This window comes from Ascaphus truei, chromosome 5 (genome assembly GCF_040206685.1).
Source record: "Ascaphus truei isolate aAscTru1 chromosome 5, aAscTru1.hap1, whole genome shotgun sequence".
In the NCBI taxonomy this organism is placed as follows: domain Eukaryota; kingdom Metazoa; phylum Chordata; class Amphibia; order Anura; family Ascaphidae; genus Ascaphus; species Ascaphus truei.
This window is the reverse complement of record NC_134487.1, coordinates 122568113-122588873: the sequence shown is the minus strand read 5'-3', so window position 1 is coordinate 122588873 and position 20761 is coordinate 122568113. Positions and strand designations below refer to the sequence as shown.

Genomic DNA, 20761 nt, shown 5'->3' with positions numbered 1-20761 from the left:
CTCCTCCACCCTCTACACTCACAAAACACACACAACACACAGCAGTCCCCCCCCTCTACACCTACAAAACACACGGCAGACACACACTAACAAAACAGACTGCTACCCCCTCTACATCCATAAAACACACACCAGCAGCCTTCCTCTACACCCACTGCAGCCCCCATGTAAACACACACACACCTCTGCACCCCTCCTCCACCACCCACAAAACACACACTGCAGCCACCCCTGTGCACCTACAAAACACACACAAATCAACAAAACAGACTCTGTCACCTCTACATCCACAAAACACACACCAGCAGCCCCCCCTCTTCACCCACTGCAGCCCCCTGTAAACCCACACACCGCAGACGCACACCAACAAAACACTCTGCACCCCTCCTCCACCCACTGAAGCCACACACACTGCAGCCCCCTCTACAAGAACAAAACACACAGCAGACACACACCAACAAGACTCTGCTGCCCCCTCTACATCCACAAACACACACCAACAGAAGACACACACACTACTAAAACACTCTGCTGTCCCCTTTACACCCACAAAACACACTCAGCAGACACACAAACCTTTCCCTTCACTCTCCTGTGCGGAGCTCTCTGCAGACAGGGTGGGGGAGGAGTCAGTGCCTGGCTGCAGACAGGGTGGGGGAGGAGTCAGTGCCTTGCTGATACCTTCTGTCCAATCACCTCCCCTGTCTAAGTGCAAATTTCACTCTTTGTGAATGAAACCTGAAAGCTGATAAACTTGGCAAGCTGCCAAAAATTCCGGCCCATTACTGATTGGATAATGCCCGGAAGTTTAACGAATCAGAGAGCAGGGATTTCAATAATGCCCGGAATTTACCAGCTTTAGCCTATAATTCTTGGTAAAACATTTTTATAAATAAATTATGGCTGCTTGATAAAAACACTGAATAAATGCTATTCACTGTACACTGAAAAAGAATTTGAGTAGTAATGAGCTGATAAAAAAAAAAAACCATTAATGTCCTTTGCTGAATATCTAAACTTGGCCCTTCCAGTGATAACAGGGCATGCAACACAAATTTCAGCGGCACTTTCATCAGGGATCTTCTCACAAAAAGGAAAACTCTGAAATGTGCATGTTATCATCCAGATAAAAAGAAAACAAAGTACATTTTCACACCACCATTGTGTTATTTACCTAGAAGTCGGAATATTAAGTGAAGTTCGTCTTCCACCGTGGAACCAGGAAACAGAGGTCTTCCTGAAGCCATTTCAAAAAATATACAGCCAACACCCCTTAATGGGAAAGAGAGGAAAAAGCAAAATAAACACACTGTCCAAAATTACTAACTATATACGCACGCGCACACTTATTTTACTGATGCACGGCAAAAAAACGAAAGGATATATTTACCACATGTCTATTTGCGTTGAATATTCAGAAGACCCGAGGAGGACATCTGGAGGCCTGTACCATAATGTTACAACCTCGTTCGAGTAGGTTTTTGTAGGAACGGACTTTGCTCTGGCCAAACCTGGTGAAGAAGTCAATGCCATTTATACAAATTATATAATTACATGAGGTTACGTGGCACATGTCTGATGTAAGATGCACTGTGCTTCTTTGCATGTCTCAGCATTTCAATGAAGCCTTTATTTAACAGATTATACTATGGTCACTCTGCCTACTGCATCATTTTAGATTGTACACTATTCTTCTCTGTACTGTGTAGCTCCACTTCTCCAGTACTAGTTTTCTGAAATTATTAATTTGATTTACCATGTCTATTGAAAATAACAATACAGGATACAGCAAAATTCATTTCAGCAAATCATTTTCAACCACTGTCATTAGTAATATGTAACTGCAGCTTTTTGTGAGCAATTTAAAATGCTGTGTGTCAAATACAATCATTTCTGGTAATATCCATAATCACAGTCCATTTCTTCCTCAATACTAAGGAACTATTCACCCTCAAGCATTGCTGCACATTACAATGACGTTCACCCAAATGCTGATTTTCTGCACGAGCTCCTACAGAATGAAACCACAACCAACGTACATGTGACAAACGGCATCCACAATCTCGCTTCAAATGTGTTCTTGACCCAGAAGCGCATTATAATGTTTGGAGTAAGTTTAAAGGACCGAGACTCGGTTCTAATATCATGGCCTTTGAAGTGAGTGTCATCATCTCCAATCCCTTTCACTTCCGGGATCGCCAAAATGGCGCGGGAACTGTGACGTCATCGCAACAAACAAAACTTTATTCACAACCGTGCCTCACTAACACTTATTGTGAGACACGATGTGTTACCTCCTAATCCCACCTCCTCCAAGGAGTGCCGTAGTGACAAGGGGATTGTGACGTCAGCGTATCACATCAACACGAACAAAACTTTATTGGCAACCATATAGCAAAAATACACTCACTCCAGTAGTAAACATAAGAAGTTAAAACCATATTGAAATTGTACAACATATTATAAAAACCATAATGAAAAACCATATATTAATGAAAAAGAATGAAAAGATAAAATAAAGGGGGGGAGGGGGGGAAGGACACAGAATACGTGTACAAATCAACAACATCCTATTGAATAATACATTTCTTATTTGTAAATAATTAAAGAAAAAAGGAATAAAATCCAATAGGGCGGTTAACAAATAAGTGTATGACTATGGAGAGGAGAACAAGCACAATAATCTTCCAATGACATATATAAGCAAATTACTCATAACGAATATATTATAAAGTTTTTATACTGTCTTGTAGACAATGCTAATCACCCACCTCTGACATGTCAATCTTATTAAACAAAGATCATACAATTCATGACAAGTCATTAAGGGTGTAGATAAGAAACTGACACTTGTACTGAATAACAGAGAGCCTAATCTGCAAATTCCAGGTGGAATAATGATGGTAAAATAAACTGTGTTTATTAATTTGCAATAAGTGCACATATTGGAAGTGTGCTCACAGTGTGAATATACTCCATGTTAAGATCAAATGACAGGAAAAACATGTAGTAACCCAACACACAAACACATGTATTTGCAAACTGAAGCTCCCTGTATCATCACAGTAGGAATGGACTAAGCTCACCAATCCGAGTTCAAGCCTAAGGGAATTTTTGTTTTAAGCGCGAATATCCAATAAAGTTCACGTTTGTCTAGAATGTTTATTCTGTTGCCACCTCTGATTGGCCTTGGAATGTGCTCTATCCCCATATAGGAAAAAGTATCCAGACTACCCAAAGCACAATTAGTAAAATGCTGTGACACTGGGTGAGTTAAATCTTTTTTTAACAATTAGGCGCATGTGCTCCATAACACGGGTCTTAAGGGCTCTGGTGGTCCGCCCCAAATATTGTTTCCCACATCTGCAATTTAAGAAATAAATTACGAATGGCGCTCACAACACACAAGTACACCCCGGTAAGTACACTTCTTTTTCACCTTGATAAAGGCCTCCTGCCTGTGTATGCTTTTTATGATCCATTAAATGAGTTTATTTTTCTTCACTCTGGGAACGCTCTCGTTTTTGATCTGATTTCACCCTGCATGGAAGTAGTGCTGTGTCTTTTTTTCCTTGTTTTTGCATCTAATGAGACGGAAGCACACCTGTACCCTAGGACGTGGGATCATCACCCAAGGATGCTACACCACATGTGAGTCTTTGAGATACATATTATGATATTATACTATATCAATGTATATATGCCTGGACACTTTATTGTGCAGACTCCTTACTACAGTGCTAAGTGGGATGTCTCCAGCTTCAGTTGATTGCATGTTTGATCTCATGTGAGATTTGATCAATTTCTATACAGTCTGATACCTAAGGTGTACTCCATCAAATGACTTCATAACCTCTGTGCTGATTTGGCTTCTCACTTAGGTGTTATGAGCATTACACAATATTTTTGTGATATACCTGTAATTTGTATGTCATACTATTAAGGTAAAACCGAGATAGACAAACTAGACGCGTTAATTATCATGAAGTTAATAGGAACCGCCAATATCCTCCAGTACCGGATATGAGAATGCTCTCCACAGAATGAAGGCGTTACACCAGATATGCGCTGTGTGTTTTAATACCTTTTGGTTGGGTTGAAGTGGAAGTGCACCTCATCTTTTACAAAGTCTGCAGTACAACATGAAAACATCTAAAGCAGGGGTGCACAAACTGGGGGGGGCTCAAGATTTTCCTGGGGGGGGGGGGGCCACGGGAAGTTGCAGAGGCCCCGCGCTCTTCCCCAAGGATCGGATGAGGCCTCTACAACTCTCAACTTAGCGGGATTCAGAAGCGTGGTGACCCGTTGCCGTGGTGACCCGTTGCCATGGCAACGCGCGCAGCACCATGTGGGGTCACATGACCAGCATCATGGTCATGGCATGACGTCACATGACCCCGCGACGCCGGAAATCAAGGTGGTGGGGGGGGGGGGGGCGGCGCACCGCCAATTGTTTGCACACCCCTTATCTAAAGCACCAAAGTGGCGAGTGTGGTTCCCCTTTGTTTACCAGTGAACATGTATGCCTGAGATTTTCAAGGGCTCAGCAGGACTATGGATAGTGCTTAGAAAGACTCAGTAACGATGATCTTCGGAGAGAGACAGCCGTGCTTGCAGTTCGAGTGCATTGCCATGTTTGAAGAAACACACCCTCTGTATAAAGATGGGCACACATTCCTCAAAAATTGTTACTATCCATAACTTTCCCTCTTTTTACATTTACACTAAAACCTTTTCATTACTGAAAAGAAATGTTGATGCATATTTGAAACGAAGGCACTAAAGAATGCAGACAACCAACATTACTACGGCAGCAGGTGTTCAGTGTGACTCAAAGGCCAGCATTTGTTTGTTTTACATTTGTACAAACTCTCATTGTCTAAATAAACTTTCAAACGCAAAAAAAAAAAACATACCAAAATCGGCTAATTTTAATTCCCCTTTCTCATTGATGAGCAGGTTCTGCGGCTTCAAGTCTCTGTGAAGGACTTTCCTCTTATGGCAGTAAGCCAACCCTCGTAGAATTTGATACAAAAATATCTACAAGTAAAGAAAAAAAAATTACATTTATAGAAGGAATTAGGATATATTCATTTGCCATCCTTGGAGTGATTTCGTGACCTATAAACTATTCACTAAAAGACGATAAGTGAAAAAACTATAATCGACATCGGTGTTTAACGGCAATTTAATTTATTGACCTATCGCCAAAGCCATGTTGCCAGCAGTAACTCGGGTGTATGGGGCTTTTTTACTGCTGCGATACGTTGGCGAGATTTTTAATGCAGCATATGGAAATGAGTAATTAATTACAAATTACTTACATGTAACTAACCGGATACCTGGCTAATTCATTTTTTTTTTTACATATTTATCACCTCACAACAGTCTGGAGTTCGGACTACCTTGACTACGTTATGTAATGGCCACTACATGCATAGGCAAGAAAACCTAAACCAATAAGGAACAGATTATAAAAGCACATTAAACAAACATTTCAATATATTAACCTCTCAGAAGACCAAGTGGCCAGAGGCAAGCAAGTCCCTTGTGATATTGATGGGGGTTGGTGCTGTGGGGTGAGTGGTTAAGGAATTGTCAAGCAATGCCATACTTGTCTCATAATTAAAAAGGTGGTACAGTAGTTAGTGTAATGTTAGGAACGGATCAAGTCCTTTATATACCACTTGTTGGTTAATACGTAAAATCTAAAAAAATATCCTGCATTATTTTTTTAAATAATGCCACATATTGCCTATATAATGACATTTAATAAATCTAAGCCCAAGTGTTTGGCGTTAGACTTTTTTTTTTTTTTAAATGTTCCATATTGCTTTGATTTTTTAGCAACCATTAGTGTCTGTAATGCAATTTTTCAAACATATTTGCTTTACTTTTTGTAAATGTTGCCCAGTATAAAATCCACAAGGATTGGACCACATACCAAATAACTCATTGTACTTTGCCAAAAGTCATTCATATTTGAACACTATTTCAAGTCTGTGCTGGGTATATGAATCATAATTCTATTCTTGCATAATGCTTACTAGATATCTCGCTGTAAGCCGAACATCTAACTATACTACAGTACATTAAATCATTAAATAAACAAGTACACAGCACAGGCTCCCAAACAGCTTCTCAAGGCCATAACCAGATCAGGTGCTTGGGGAAAACAATCAAAATGTTAATCACGTATATTTAGGTTTGCAAAAGCATTACTAAGAACTAAAACAAATGTTCCCCCAGAAGGTGTGAGCACCACTGCTGTATAGGTTTACTTAAAATAAATGGTTACAGTGTTAAACATACAGAACTTACCTTTACATTGTGTATGCTCATTATATTTCCGCAGTCATCCATATACTGTTTTAAATCTTTGTCCTAAAGTAAAAAAGTGAGTTCTGTTGAATCCGTTCATAATGTATATAAAAATGAGACATTTGTTAAAATGTAATCCAAAACTAAAATAAGAACCACACAATCGAATTTGATGCCAGCACCAGAGAACATACACTAGAAAAGGGGGCACGGTGCTGAAATGTATTAAAAAAAACAAAATTAAAGGGCACCACAATGACGAGAACCTTGAGAAAAAGATCTGAAGGAATGGTCCAGATTCCATACAGTATATCTTGGATAGGCAGAATTTATTCTGTGAAAATGAATTTGCTGGTAAGAAACCTCTATCTGTTCCATACCCTTCCAATACCAGTCATGGTTACAGATATACAAGAATAATAGAATGACGACAGAAGATTGAAAAGTATGTCTGGAAAAAAGAAAAAAAAAGAGGCTCAAAAGCACCCTAATCTACCAACCCACGCTCACTGGAGACCTACAGTTTCCATAATGAATACAGTGCCATAGAGCAGCTCATCTAAGCCAACTGATCCACTGGTACCCCAAAAATATATAAAGAAATGGGTGGAAATGGAATCAGTAAATGTGTCACACTTAACTAGGGAGTATGGTGCTATGGTTCCCTAAAAAGGATAGATCCGGGCTTTTGGTTCACTTGGAGGCCATCTCTAAGAATGTGGGGTTCATTGAAATTTAAGCATGAACTGACATTTGAATCCACAGATGCTACCCTTGTTTGAGAATCAGGACTTCGCCCCAGGTCTGGAGCCTACAGCCTTCAAAGAATGGAATAAGGGGGGGAATAATGACAATGATTTATAAAGGCACGAAGGTATTAAATGTTGACACAATGGTAAGAGAACTCGGGCTACAGCACTGTGCTTTTTTAGATACCTCCAGATAAGAGGCTTTATCCGAACCAAGGCCCCCCACGCAAATTTCACAACAGTCGAGGACGTATCACAATCAGGGGACAGAAAATAGCAATGAACCCCACATTTATACGGAGATGGCAAAAAGCTATAGGAAAGAAGAAAGATCAGAAAGGATGTGAGGATATATTTGAAGGGTTGCAAAGAGTTCTATATGCTTACTGATTAATGAGAATGCATTTAAAATGATTCATCATCAATGGTATTTTAGGCCCCTCTGGCCGTCTACCTTTTTTAAGAACACCTCACCGCTATGCTCAATTCTGTGTGGCCAACAGGGTTCCTGCCTACATGTCATGATATCATGACGTAATATGTATTTTAATCAATCTGGTGCTTCATGGGTTAATGTAGCTACAGTTTGGGTTTAAAAATACAATATATTAGGTTTATGACAGGTCAAGACTTTTCCTGGGTCTGTGCTGGTCTTCAAATACAACTTAATTGGGGAGGCCAATCACGGATGGCCCACTAAAAAAGTGACACGTGTTGTTTAGCCTCAAAGAAAACTAAACATTTGTGAATAATTACTGGTGTATTCCAGAGAGGTGACACAGGGTATTCTTTCGTTGGTGGACTTTATTAAAATTGAGGCTATCATGTGATGTCATCTACTGTATATAGTAAGAGTTACATGTGTGTAATTGTGACACAGAGCTGCATTCAATGAGGCCAGACATGTGAGGTCTATCAGGTAATAAGGGACAGATATCCATTTTTCACTGAAATTTAGGGGCATGGCAGTCTTTCTTATTCTTGTTGCGTCAGTCATGACCGCCTGAATCTATTGATGTGTCTAGATACTAGAGAAGGAAAGTTATAAGTGTGTTTATATATTGAGGCAAACCTTAAACGTCCTTTGGTAGAAGATTTTTTTACTCTGTCGTAAAACAGTCTCTCACAGCTGATTTATGACAGGAGTGGGCTTATGTTGTTTCAATGGGGAAATAGTACATAAGATTAGAAAGGTATTATGAAAATCAGACTTCAGGTGTGTTTTGGACCAAAGTGACCTCTCTGGGAGAAAATCCTGACATATGGTAATGTATAGGGATTTCTGTTGTATCCTGTTATTTTAAGAAACTGTCCTGCATTTACTGTAATTGTATGTTCTTGTAATCCTTTTTCTGTAATCTAAGCACTGTATATTTATATATATTTATTAAGTTATGGTTTGGGGCTCTGGTTGCACGCTCTGGAGAGAATATTTACATTTTCTGACACATTTGCTACAACAGATGTGTGTTAAGTGCATAGTTTTTTTCTATAATAAACAGGGATCTAAGACCCTGGCAGATATATTAACATTTTATTTGCACAATTCTTGGGTGGTGGAAGCATATAGATAGGATTGTAATTGAGTAAGAGGTTTATATTAACAAATTAGAAGTATCTTTGCACAGGAGAAAGTTGGCTACAATAGCCGTGTGTATTAACCCTGGTTGCATATCTAAGTCACGTGCCCACTTGTGTGCTGTTCATGACAGATGGTGTATGGGGATGGATTTAGGAGAGATATTGTCCATTTGAGGGACATTTGCGAAGGTGAAAGTGGGGCAGCTTGCGAGCTGTGTATTAACCCTTGAACTGTATGCAAGTCACGTGCTCACAGATGTACACTACATATAAGGTGGAAATGCCAAAAGGTACCATGACTTTGGGAAGCAACCTACAATTTGAAGGGTTTCTAAGGATTACCTTCCCTCTAAACATCACTACTGTGTAAACCAATAGAACTCCTCAGAAAATATTAAAACAAACTAGTGACCCTCTGCTACTATATGCGAAAACCAAAGGCATGGAAACAAGAGCAAGAGCCATCCCTAGATCAGCTTGTATTGGCCATTGATGAAACATAAGAAATGTCTCTAGTGCTGGACATTTCACAAATGTATTGCAATGGCAAAGTTATTATGGCTGTTATTCTAATGAATATTTACTGGATGCATCAATATCTTTAAATGGTTAAAGCTCTATAGAGCTGCAAGGTATAGCAACGCACTGATACTTCTAGCAAAGAAGTAGTTAATATATGTGACTCGGCTAAATATTCCAAACATAACACAATGGGACACTACAATCTGCAAACCTTTCCTGCATTTATTACTTACCAGGTATTCAAAGACAAGTGTCAATGATTTCTCTGTGTGAACAATGTCATGTAAAGTGACAATGTTTGCATGCTTCAGGTCCTTTAGTAATGATACTGCAAAAGACAAAAAAGCAACACATTAAACTCTGTCATTACTGATAGAATGGTTGTCACTTTAACTGAACTGTTATCACAGTAGTTTCACACTTCCTAAAGTTAAGCACATAATAAAGATGATTACTGGTGATTTATCTTCCTGTGAAGTGTGGATTGTAGCTCTGTAGATACAAGAGACGGCACAAGAATAGCAGATGCTTTTGTGAATCCTTTTTAATAGCAGGCTACCCATACACTGGAAAATGAACCTTTTCAAAAAGATCAGCTCATATGTATCAACAAACAATGCGACAAACCCAGATTTATTTAAGAAATGTTGGAACTAGTTTTGTCCTCCTGCAATTCTAAGGGCAATTTGGTTCTTTAACAATGTCACTGCTACGAGGGATTTCTATAACCAGCTTTTGTATGTTCACTTTTAGTATTTTGTGCTAGCACCACATCTATATAGTCAGGGAGTGTCGTATATGTAGGTAAATGAAAGTATATGTAGCTTAAACAATAAGAGAACCAAAATATGGAAAACAAATGATAAATTACATGATTTAATGCCCTGAACATACATAAAATTAACTAAACAAACCCGGAAAACAGAATCTAGCATTATAGTAAATGTTTCATTTACAAGCAAGAATGTGCAGAAATGTCAAACATGTCGATACAGTATACGGTTTAAAAAACCTCCACTACTACTAGATATGGGACAAATTGAGTACCCGGAGTCTCACCTTCTCTGATCGCTGTGCACGGTGCTCCTTCTTCATGCTCCAATCGAATTTCTTTTAGCGCTACAAGATTTTCAGTCAATTTACTCCTTCCTTTAAACACTGTAGCATAAGTACCCTATAAAAACACATTTGCGTTGATCTGTTTACATGCATAAATCACTAGCATGGTACACAAACTTGGTTGGAAAACTAAAATTGACAGTTGCCATAAAAAATATTATGCACGGTGATGTAGTATCAATAAAACGCTGCTTAAAGCTTTATTGATTTCTTCTTTATTTCAAATTTTTTCAAGCGTGTTCCTCTTAAGAATACATTTATTGGTCCTACGAAGCTGCATAAGGCATTGGTTTAGATGCAGAGTATATCATTCCGGAGAAAAGTGCAGTATATAGAGGCTGAGAAAATCTATATTCATTTGTTGCCTACTGCTTCTACTATGGCAAGTCCAGAAAGCACATCATTCCCGGTTGGCTCTTGGCATTCTGAAACACTTGCAGGAGTCGGCACAATGCATGGGAATGGATAGGAATAGAAAAGGGCGGGGCGGGGGGGGGGGTGTTTTGAAGTAGACAGAAGAGCGGGGGGGGGGGGGGGAAATCAGCAACATACAGTACATTGGTATTACAAGACTCGAGGGGGGGGGAGGGGTTTAATGATGTACTCACCTCTCCAAGCTTTTCCAATTTGACGTATGTTTCCATCTTACCAAACCCAATTTCTGACTGCATTGGGAAAGGAAAAAAAATAAAAATGTATGTACTGAGTTATACTGAAAAAGAAAGCCTCTTATGTTTATTCTAGTTTTATTAATCCCCTCAACACATGCCATAAGTCAGGAGCCAATGTCAAATACAACTATGTAACATTACTTGTTCAAGAAGATATGTCCGATTACATCATCCTGTGTTTACCGGATATAAAATGGTGTTTTGAAGTCAACCTTGGATATGCCAGAGCTATGTTTGCTACTTATAATTACCCCTATATCTGCTGGCACTGTGCTATGAGAAAATGCAGAAAGAGATCTCAAAACACTTCCCATTTGTCTTTCATTGAAGCCACCAGCCCTCTTCATTGCTCTTGCTGTAGTGGTAATGCTACAGGGATTGTGTGCGCGAGAATCTGGCTAACCTTCTCCCTCTCCCAACCAAGTCATCAAGTCAATATCAGCTAAAAATCAGTGGAAAGTAGGCAGACTTGTGAGAAATCTGAATCCCAGTAAATTTCTTTTAAACAATTACATGCTCAAATTTTCCCATTTGTGATATGCAATTGATTTAAAAATGTACATATTTGTCATGTTTTTTGTGCTAGTGTTGTAAACAAAAAACGCCAAACATGGCTGCCAGGTCCCCAATAGAAAACCGTCAACGTTGGCCATTTCTTTTGGCCACTCTGGATTAAGAAGAGATTTTCTGTTGGGGGAAATAGACCTCTCCTGCCCCCACCGCCACAAAAGGAGTAACAGATCTGTGATCTGGATCAATGCTGTGTGATTTAACCCCCTCCCCCCTCCCTCCTCCCCCAAATTGCACTTTCAACTCCTTCACTAGTGTGAAGGTCTTCATATTGCTCAACGTTATGGGCATCTACTGCAACAAGATGGTACAAAAAGAAAACAATAAATAATGTAAGCAGACAACGTGATTTATATGCTACGACTTTTCTTTTGGCATCGGCCACAGTAAGAACAAGCTCAGGATTAGAAATAGCAATATCAAGTCGAAAAATACCCCAAATGTATAGTAAGAAAGAGGGGAACAGAACATATAACAGAGCACTTAAACACAGTTTTTTCATACTGATAGAGACACTTGCAGTCCCTATTACAGGGCAGTTGTAAAGTTAACAGAGGGATGTAGAAACCGTAAAGAAATGCAACAGTGCAATTTTATTGCCATTTTGACCAAGCAACTGAAAGCTGTGGTGTAGTGCAAGGGTGCTAAAGTCCGTCCCCCCCCCACCAACAGGTCAGGTTTTAAGGATATCCCTGTTTCAGCACAGGTGGCTCATTCTAAGCCACCTGTGCTGAAGGAATGTCCTTATAACCTGACCTGTTGAGAGGGAAGGGGGGGGGGGAAATCAGGGTCTTGAGGACTGGAGGTGAGCACCACTCGTGTGGTGCAATTACACTTATTATATGGCAGTGTTGATATGTAACAGTGTCATGCATCTTCAATTCCAAAAATACTTCATCTCGATGGTAGTGGATACAAATGACTGCTTTTTGATTTAAAGTAAACGGAAACCTTCCCCACATTAGTATACAGTTCTTCCTTGCAAAATGCAGTTTATCAGACAACCTACACGAGCTCAAATCAAAGACATTGGGCGTGGGACTATAATAAGCGTATTCCTAAACGGTTTAGACAGTCAAAGTAAACCATAAAGTCAAATTAAAATGCGCCCTGTCCCAGATAGAGAGACCTGCAACACCATATGAAAATACCCATTTAAACTAGAAAGGACAGCAGTGCATTAAATTGTGTGTATAGTGCACTATTTAGATCTGAAGGAGACTTACCAGTGATGCTCTACGAGATCTTCTGCTCAGGGGTTGATCAAACGGTGGGCTGTTAATCTGCAGCTTTTCCAAATATCCATCAGGTATCCTAATGTCAGCTGGGAGCGACAGTCGTTTATTCAAGTCCTAAAAAGAATCAAATCATTTGAAGAAAAATGTTTAGTACAGGATTGGAGCCTAATCTGGGAACGTTTCCATGGTATCAAACATTATTAAGAGTCATGATCTTTGCTATTTCTTAAAAGACTGGATTCCTGCATCTACAGGAAAACATCAATTCTCACTTATTTCTGTCCTATTTACAAAGAAAAACAAACAAAACAAAAAATGACATAACTATTTGATATACAGGATTAATACAATCACAAAAAATATATATTTTTCACTTGACAGTAATATTTTCAGTTTAAGAATTGACAAATCTTAGTAGAGAAACCAAATACATTGATCAGCTTTTGGAGGGGCCGGCTCCATGAGCTTAACCTGTGAAGTTCTGTACAAAAGTTACAGAACCGTATAGTATTGGTGAACAGGGAAACAAACAAACAAACAGAGGACATCAACATTTGCCAAAGAGAATGTTATTTTCTTGCGTTCTTTAGGTTAATGATTTGTGTGGACTAAGGCTGCGTCCAAGCTGCCGCTTGCCGCGCTCACTTCAGTTAAAATCAATATGTACAGCCATGTTCACGCGGCGCGCGCACGCTTGAGAGCTGAAACGTACGCTCACCCAAGCTAGGCGCTTGGGGAGACAGAGCAAATTGATTTTCGAGCGCGCTGAAGGGTCACATGACCCTTTAGCAACCAATCAGCGACAGTAAATGCACGCAGCCACACACACAGAAATAGCCCCGATCCAGCCAATGACACGCCCCAGCCACACACCCCTGCCCCTGCTCGCAAAATTATGCAGGACAGCCTGCGTTCATGCTTAGAGCATTGGTGATGTTACCGCTCTCCAGCATGAGCGTGCTCAGCGGCAGCGCGGACGCAGCCTAACAGACACATTGTATTAGATATTGTACACTCCTTTAAGTGCCTGAGGGCACCAACAAGCCAAGGCTTCACATTCAGCAAGTTTCCACTCTGTAAGGAGAGTTGGGACCAGTTTGTTCAGAGAACTGTGATGGGTGAAGTCGCTCAGTCTTAATACCCCAACACAAAATAGTCTTGCCTGCAGAAGAGAAATGCTCTTTCTACCTCTTGCCTACCTATTTGCTGGCAGTCTCTGGAGACTGCTGAGCATTTTACCCAGGATCCTGGCAAATATGTTTCTAGCAAACCCTCCAGGAATCTGTTGCCCTGTTCTTTAAACCTATGGGTAAAAGCTGCAAATAGCATGCTGCTGTGCCGGGTATCACTAAGAACACAGGAGGGGATAATACATTGAAATATATAATCACTCAAATCAGGAAGCTAGTACCACAACATCATAAAGATTTCATTTTGACTCATTTGCAGACAAAAAAATAGCGTGGTAAATTCAGAAAGCTACTGAAATGTTACACAGAAGCTTGCAAATACAGTACTAATATAAGTAGTACAGTAAGTGATGAGGGATTTAATGTTTCAGAGATTGCAGTTTTGAATGAATATTAAATATGCACTGTGTATTACTTTGTAACTCATGCAGAGCATACCATTTATGTAACCCGAAATGTCTTAGAACTCACTGTGCATAACTCATAATTAGATGACAAGTTTAGTACACTAGTATATGAGATGCGTTGTACTTTTATGCACAAATAAGCGCTGCATAAAATAATACTATTATATGGCAAATACATACAATAAACGAAAAAGACCGGTACAACCGTCTTAGAAAAGTGCAAAATAGGTATTAGGCCACAAGCCCCTATTCTTACTTACAAGTAAAGTAATCGAAGTGCAGCATCAGAGGATGACAAGGAGTAGTAATGATATAGGCACCACAGTATTGGACACTGTCCCATCCCATTACTCGTCAGGCTGCAGCGTTCCTGAGACGTGTATCCCAACTGGCTGCCCCCGACGAGACGTCACCATGCAGGGGGAACTGGACATCACTACGTGCCCCACAAGGTACTGGTACTCATGTGTTGTGTTTCACGGACACTTACTGGGATGGGACAGTGTCAAATACTGTGGTGACTATATCATTACTACTCCTTGTCATCCTCTGATGCTGCACTTAAATTACTTTACTTGTAAGTAAGAATAGGGGCTTGTGGCCTAATACATATTTTGCACTTTTTTCCAAAAAAAGGTTGTGCCTGTCTTCTTTTCGTTTTTTGTATGTATTTGGAGGTTCCCTGGCAGAACCTTGAAGAGCGGAGGAACCCAGATATTGAAGATAAAGCACTTGGACCTTCTTCAATACTTTTTTATTGTGACTATTAGTTGAGCATTGGTAATCTGTCTGTTTATATGGCAAAGTGGGTGGGGGTGAGAAGAACACTGACCAAAGGCAGGCTTCATCTATAAATCTGATATACAGGCTAAGATGTGCATCAAAAGGAGTTCCAGCAGACTTGGTATTTTGGTCCTGTCCTTTGAATTAAGAGACCCTAATGTCTGATCCAGCGACTGCTCTTTTTAACCTTTGAAAAGATCAGATGAATTGCTCCACCATGATCATCCCATGTATATCACCCCACATAAGCAGTGCTGTATGAAAGATCAATAAGTGAAGTTATGATATCGGAAGCGGGAGCACTAAAACCTATTCCCTGTACTGGCTTTGTTTTTCTACAAACCTATTCCAATCAATCCGCCACTGCCGGATTAGTTTTATCAGTTTTTTATTATCTAAATTATTGGTTTCCATTTTTCCAGATCATCAATTTATAATAGATGTTTCTGATAAACCAATCCTCTTAACTCTCCCAATTTCACTTAATACTCTTGCACCACTTCATACACCCCGAACAACCTGTGTGTTATGGTTTGATTATCATTAGAACATTTATTTGTCTTGTAAAATGTGCCTGCATACGAGAAATACACAAAGATTACACATCAAAATGCATGTTACAAATGTCAGATTGGCTAATAATGCATTGTGGTATGTCACGAGCAAAGGAAACAATTGTCCTCCCAGGTCCTAGAATGCCGGATCAATTACACATGCAATGCCCAACACACTGAATAAAAAGGATTTTTACGCGTGTATAAATCAGTAAACCATCATCTAGAATCTGACCCCTTTCGCATTTGCATGAGCTTGAGCCAAACAGTTCTCAGCTGTAAGGATAAGTGGCTCACTAATACGTTGAATGCCCTGCTTGATCACAGCTATTGAATATAAGAATGCATGAAAAAGATACAGTACGGAAAAAAGAAAAAAGTGATACAACTAATCAAGTTGGATCAAAATGAACAAGGATAGTCATTCTGTTCTAAACAGCGACTCGGTTTAAAGCAGCAGTTCAAGCTATATTCTACACTAGCTGAGAGACCCGGCGTTGCCCGGGATGGGAACCGTGAATAATTATGTGTTAATGATCCAGGAGGGTTTGCGGCGTACAGTGAAACACTGATGTGGCAGCAGGGTGAAGGCGAGTTGTATTGTCCCTGGAGGGGGGTTGTGGTGTCCACCGGGAGGTGTTGTGTTTGCGGGTTCGGTGCGTCTTTGGGGGGAAGGAGGGGGGGGGGCACGTGAGTGTTTTTTGGGGGGCCGCCGGGATACAGGAGGGCTTTCTGTGTACGGTGGTGGTTGCGGGCCCTCCGGAGGTAGGGGTTGCGCTCCACGTGCGTGGTTGTGATGCGGGCCCTCCGGAGGTAGGGGTTGTGGCGTCCTCTGGGAGGTGTTGGCTTTTTTGCTGACTACGTGCGGTTTTGGGGGGTTTGGCGGTTGTGGCCACGGGAGGGTTTGGGGGGTGGGTGTGTGGGCTATGTGAGTGTTTTGGGGGTGTTGGCCGGGATACAGGAGGGCTTGCGTCGTACGGGAGGGGATGTGCTCCACAGGAGTGGTTGTAGTCCACGGGAGTGGTTGTGATGCGGGCTACGGGAGGCTATATATATATAGCTAAGAGTCTGTACCTGATTCCGCTGTTCTTTTGGTGGTATCAGGCAGTGAGGGTTTTGTGGTTTGAGAGGTGAGAGCTGTGAAGCGTTCCCAGAGCAGTGAGGGTTAGGTGCTGTGAAGCGTTACCAAATCTCCCAGAGCAGTGAGGGTTAGGTGCTGTGAAGCGTTCCCAAAGCTCAGTGAAGGCTGGGAGAGTGTGGCAGTGGGGTCGGTGTGTTGGCCACAGGCCAATGAGAGGTGTGCGGGGGCGGGCGTGGGGCCAAGGGAGCTATGTCATTGGCCTGAGGCAGTGGTGTCGGTGCCTGGCCTGAGGCGGATTGGCCTGAGGCGGAGTGACGGGCCAAAGGTCCAATGCGATTGCCCATAGACACAGGGAACACACATACAGACAGGCAAACACACATACAACGGTTTGAGAAATATATAGATAGATGTTTTTTTTTTAATAAATCGGTTTTGTACTATGAGAAAATACTTGTAGCATTAAAAACAAAATGTTTTAAAGACATTTTTAATGTTTCCAATGTAGGAAGCATTTCCAAAGTGACAGCCCCTTCCTCTTCTGATAGGCTCTGCGCAGTCAATCATATTCCAGGCACTACATTGCCCAGAATGCTGTGCAAGAACTGAATTAAATAACCCGGAGCAAGCGATCGATTACAGGAGAACGGATCGATTTGCAGCTTAGCTAATCACTTTTCAGCGTGTAAATTGTATCGATGCACATATTGAATAAAAAAAAAATATTTATTTAAAAAAATAAAAAAAAACAGCAGCTTGAACAATTAGTCCACCACAAAAACACTTTTTTCATTATTCTTTCACAGAGAGAAATTATATCACCATCAGTAAAAAGCAGAGGGCAAGAAAAAAAAAAATGTCTTCCAATATAAAATTCCAAGACCCAATGAAGAAAGAAAAAAAAAAAAAAAGAAAAAAAACTTTACAGAATGGTATTTTTCATTTTCATTTTAGAAAGCTTTAAACTTTGAGGGTAACAATCTACCTAGGGCAATTGCTGGCATTAGATAGGTACATTTGCATAGCAGACAAAATTATGTAGTGATAAAACAAGATTTATAAGACAAGTACATTATCGGCAAATAATCACTCTGAAAGCGTATTTATTACAGTGGTACAGTATGATGCATAAACACTGAGTTTCTTCTAACACTGCTGTCAAATCTCAAAATTTAAGTGAATTGCAAATGTCTGAACGATTAAAGTTCTAACAAATGCTACCAGATTTCTTCACAGACAAAGTCCGAACATATTCCCAACTATTCAAGCGTAATCGCCCCCATCAAATTTGCTGTGATGCAGACATCCTGTTGCCGAAATGAATGGAGCAGAAATTCGCAAGCATGGGGAAGAAGGCTTCATCCATATAGAATAAAAGCCAGTAGTTCGCACACTAGAACGACATTGCACAGACACTGCTCATCTGCAAAGCTTGTTAAGATTGGAATTTATGCTTTTTACAATTAAGGATGCCCCTTCTCTCCCAAATAAATAAAAACACAATGAAAAATTCTAATAATTCATAAACGATCAAAGATAAAGATTTTAGTGCTTAAAGTACTAATTAGGTCCAGTAGGGAGCAGCATCATTCTAAGCATGGAAGAATGGACACGCAAAAGGGGATTCAGTACCATCTGGTACTTCAACATGCAGAGACCGTAAGCAGCCTGCAACTAGATTAGTCTCACACTACATTCATCATAGGTTGTCACAAAACTTTTGGGTGTTGGCGAATTCCTTCCCATCTACAGGGTGACAATGTGTGTTGATTACGCAAGAAAAACTGGATTTTAATTTGCCTGTACTCCTGCCTAAGTTCTTGAAAATCTATTGCGACTTCAGTAAGGACTGTTGCTGGTCAACATTCACATCAATGACTGTTTACACCATGGATCAGATGTGTTACCCTGCAACAGAACTTAGTGCATCTCCCCCTTAGAGATTTCACCTTTAACGTTCAAGACGACTTGAGGCACAATTGCTTAGTAAATGTCTTTAGTAATGGTTTTTCACTTGCAGTGAATATTTTGTTGACCTATTCCAGCTGGTCATAGGCATGCTTGGCTTTCATGACATCTTTCTGCATCAACTTTGGCATGGAGGATAGAGCAAATGAATCACGTGTTCCTCAGGGAGCATTCAAAGGTATCTTCTCAACTGCAGGTGCGATTTCCCTTCTAGTCAGAATGAATTGATGCAATCTGTAACCTATATATTTTTTTAAGACGCGGTTTCCAGATGGTGTCGGAATTATGGGAGCATATTTACTATAATCAGATTGGAGTAATGCCCTATAGTCCTTTTTCATTAGGTATGAACTATTTCAGTCATGATTTAAGGTTTACCTTTCAATAGACCCTACTGAAAATGTTTTAGTGTGAACCTGCACATATCTATTTAAGAAGATGTACACTGTGACAAATGTAGTCATTACTCCACATTAGTGCAAAAATCTTTTCAAATCGGTACTTTATTATAGCATGTGTTACTGAAACATCCTTCTCTACAAGAGTGTCCAGCAACACTCACCGTAGCATACTACACACCCTCTACAAAGCAATATTCCACTTTGTACTACAATGTAAATAGAAGCCACATCACTGCGAAATGCTCCAAGAGCCACATTGGCCATCCCTTGAGTCCTTTGCTGCCTTCAAATACTTTCTGGACAAGCTACCCACCTATCTGAATGAGCCCCTCACCCCTACTACACCCAGCACTTATCACCAGAGATCTGACTCTAAGAGATAGTTCACGGTTCCAAAGTTCAACAAAAAATCCGGTCGCTCCTTCTCTTACTGTGCACCTCACATCTGGAACAAACTACCAGAGACTTTCAAAGTTGCCACCAATTTAAATTCTTTCAGGACTTGAGCCGTCTCATTTTAATCTCATCTGTAACGGTTAAATACGCTCATAATCCTATTATCCATAACTCTGTGCCCAGGACATACAGCAGAGTCTCTGTTAACTGTCACTCCGTTTTATCAGACATCCCTTCCCCCTTCTCACTTACCAGGCTTACCGGCGGCGGAAAAGAGGAGGACTAAAGACCATGGGAGCTGAACAGGAGGAAGACAGCTGGCGGCGAGAAAAGAGGATCATGTCAGCGGAGGGGAAAAGACATGTAATCTAAGCAGGCGCAGCACAGGAGAATGGTAGGGGAGGAATGCGCGTTCCTCCCCTGCCGTTCTACGTGCTACTCTGCTCCTGGCCAATTATGTTTTCTCCTTCCGCCGCCCGCTGTCTCAACTTCTTCCCTCTGCTGACATGGTCCTCTTCTGCCGCTGCCAGCTGTCTTCCGCCTGTTCCGCTCCCGTGGTCTTCAATCCTCTTCTTCTTCCGCCGCCCCCGGTAAGCGAGGAGGGGTGGGGGGCACAAATGTCAGATAATACTTTCCGCATTATCACTAATTTTCGGTTATCCAACACTGTATTGGTCCCGTTTAGGTCAGATAACCGAGACTCTACTGTACTTGAAAATAAAAAGAAATTCAAGGTAGTATTTCCTGGTAAAACATTTTATAAATAAATAAAATACCAGCAAAGGTGTAACAGGAGCATAAATAGGCACAGATTTGATATCAATTGTTGTGAAATCATCTTCCTTTAAAAAGTTGATCATATAGTTTTTCCAGGTATTGTGCCTAGATTGGCCCTTGTTAAGCATACAAACGTTGCAGTTGAATAGATCAGTCCCATCCTTTTGGAAGGATTATCTTAATGTTTTATTTGGTCATTTTATGTCCGACTCAAAGAATCAGTAAAAAGTGTGCTCCAAAAGCCTGTTTTACACGTTACAAATGATTCCTATTACTGGAACTTATATTATTTTAAGTCATTGTGTACATGCTACTTAAAGCAGCTCTAAGAGTTCACTGTGCCATTTTTCATGTCAGAGATATGATTGCCATCAATTAATAAAAGAAACCACCACTAGGTCATCCGGAGGCCTCCGTAAGTCATCTAGACAAT

General features: G+C 40.5%; 1 protein-coding gene across 14 annotated transcripts in view; it reads right to left on the bottom strand.

Annotated features, from left to right (window-relative positions):
* Positions 1-20761, bottom strand: part of CDK17 (cyclin dependent kinase 17) — a 170706-nt gene that overhangs the window by 16713 nt on the left and 133232 nt on the right. For all 14 annotated transcript variants that reach the window (XM_075600566.1, XM_075600567.1, XM_075600556.1 and 11 more), the window contains 8 exons: positions 12760-12885; positions 10901-10957; positions 10233-10347; positions 9407-9501; positions 6322-6384; positions 4917-5040; positions 1391-1511; positions 1175-1272 (listed from right to left, as the gene is read on the bottom strand). In XM_075600566.1, coding sequence (XP_075456681.1) covers positions 1175-1272; positions 1391-1511; positions 4917-5040; positions 6322-6384; positions 9407-9501; positions 10233-10347; positions 10901-10957; positions 12760-12885 — 799 coding nt within the window. The remainder of the gene's footprint in view (positions 1-1174; positions 1273-1390; positions 1512-4916; positions 5041-6321; positions 6385-9406; positions 9502-10232; positions 10348-10900; positions 10958-12759; positions 12886-20761) is intronic.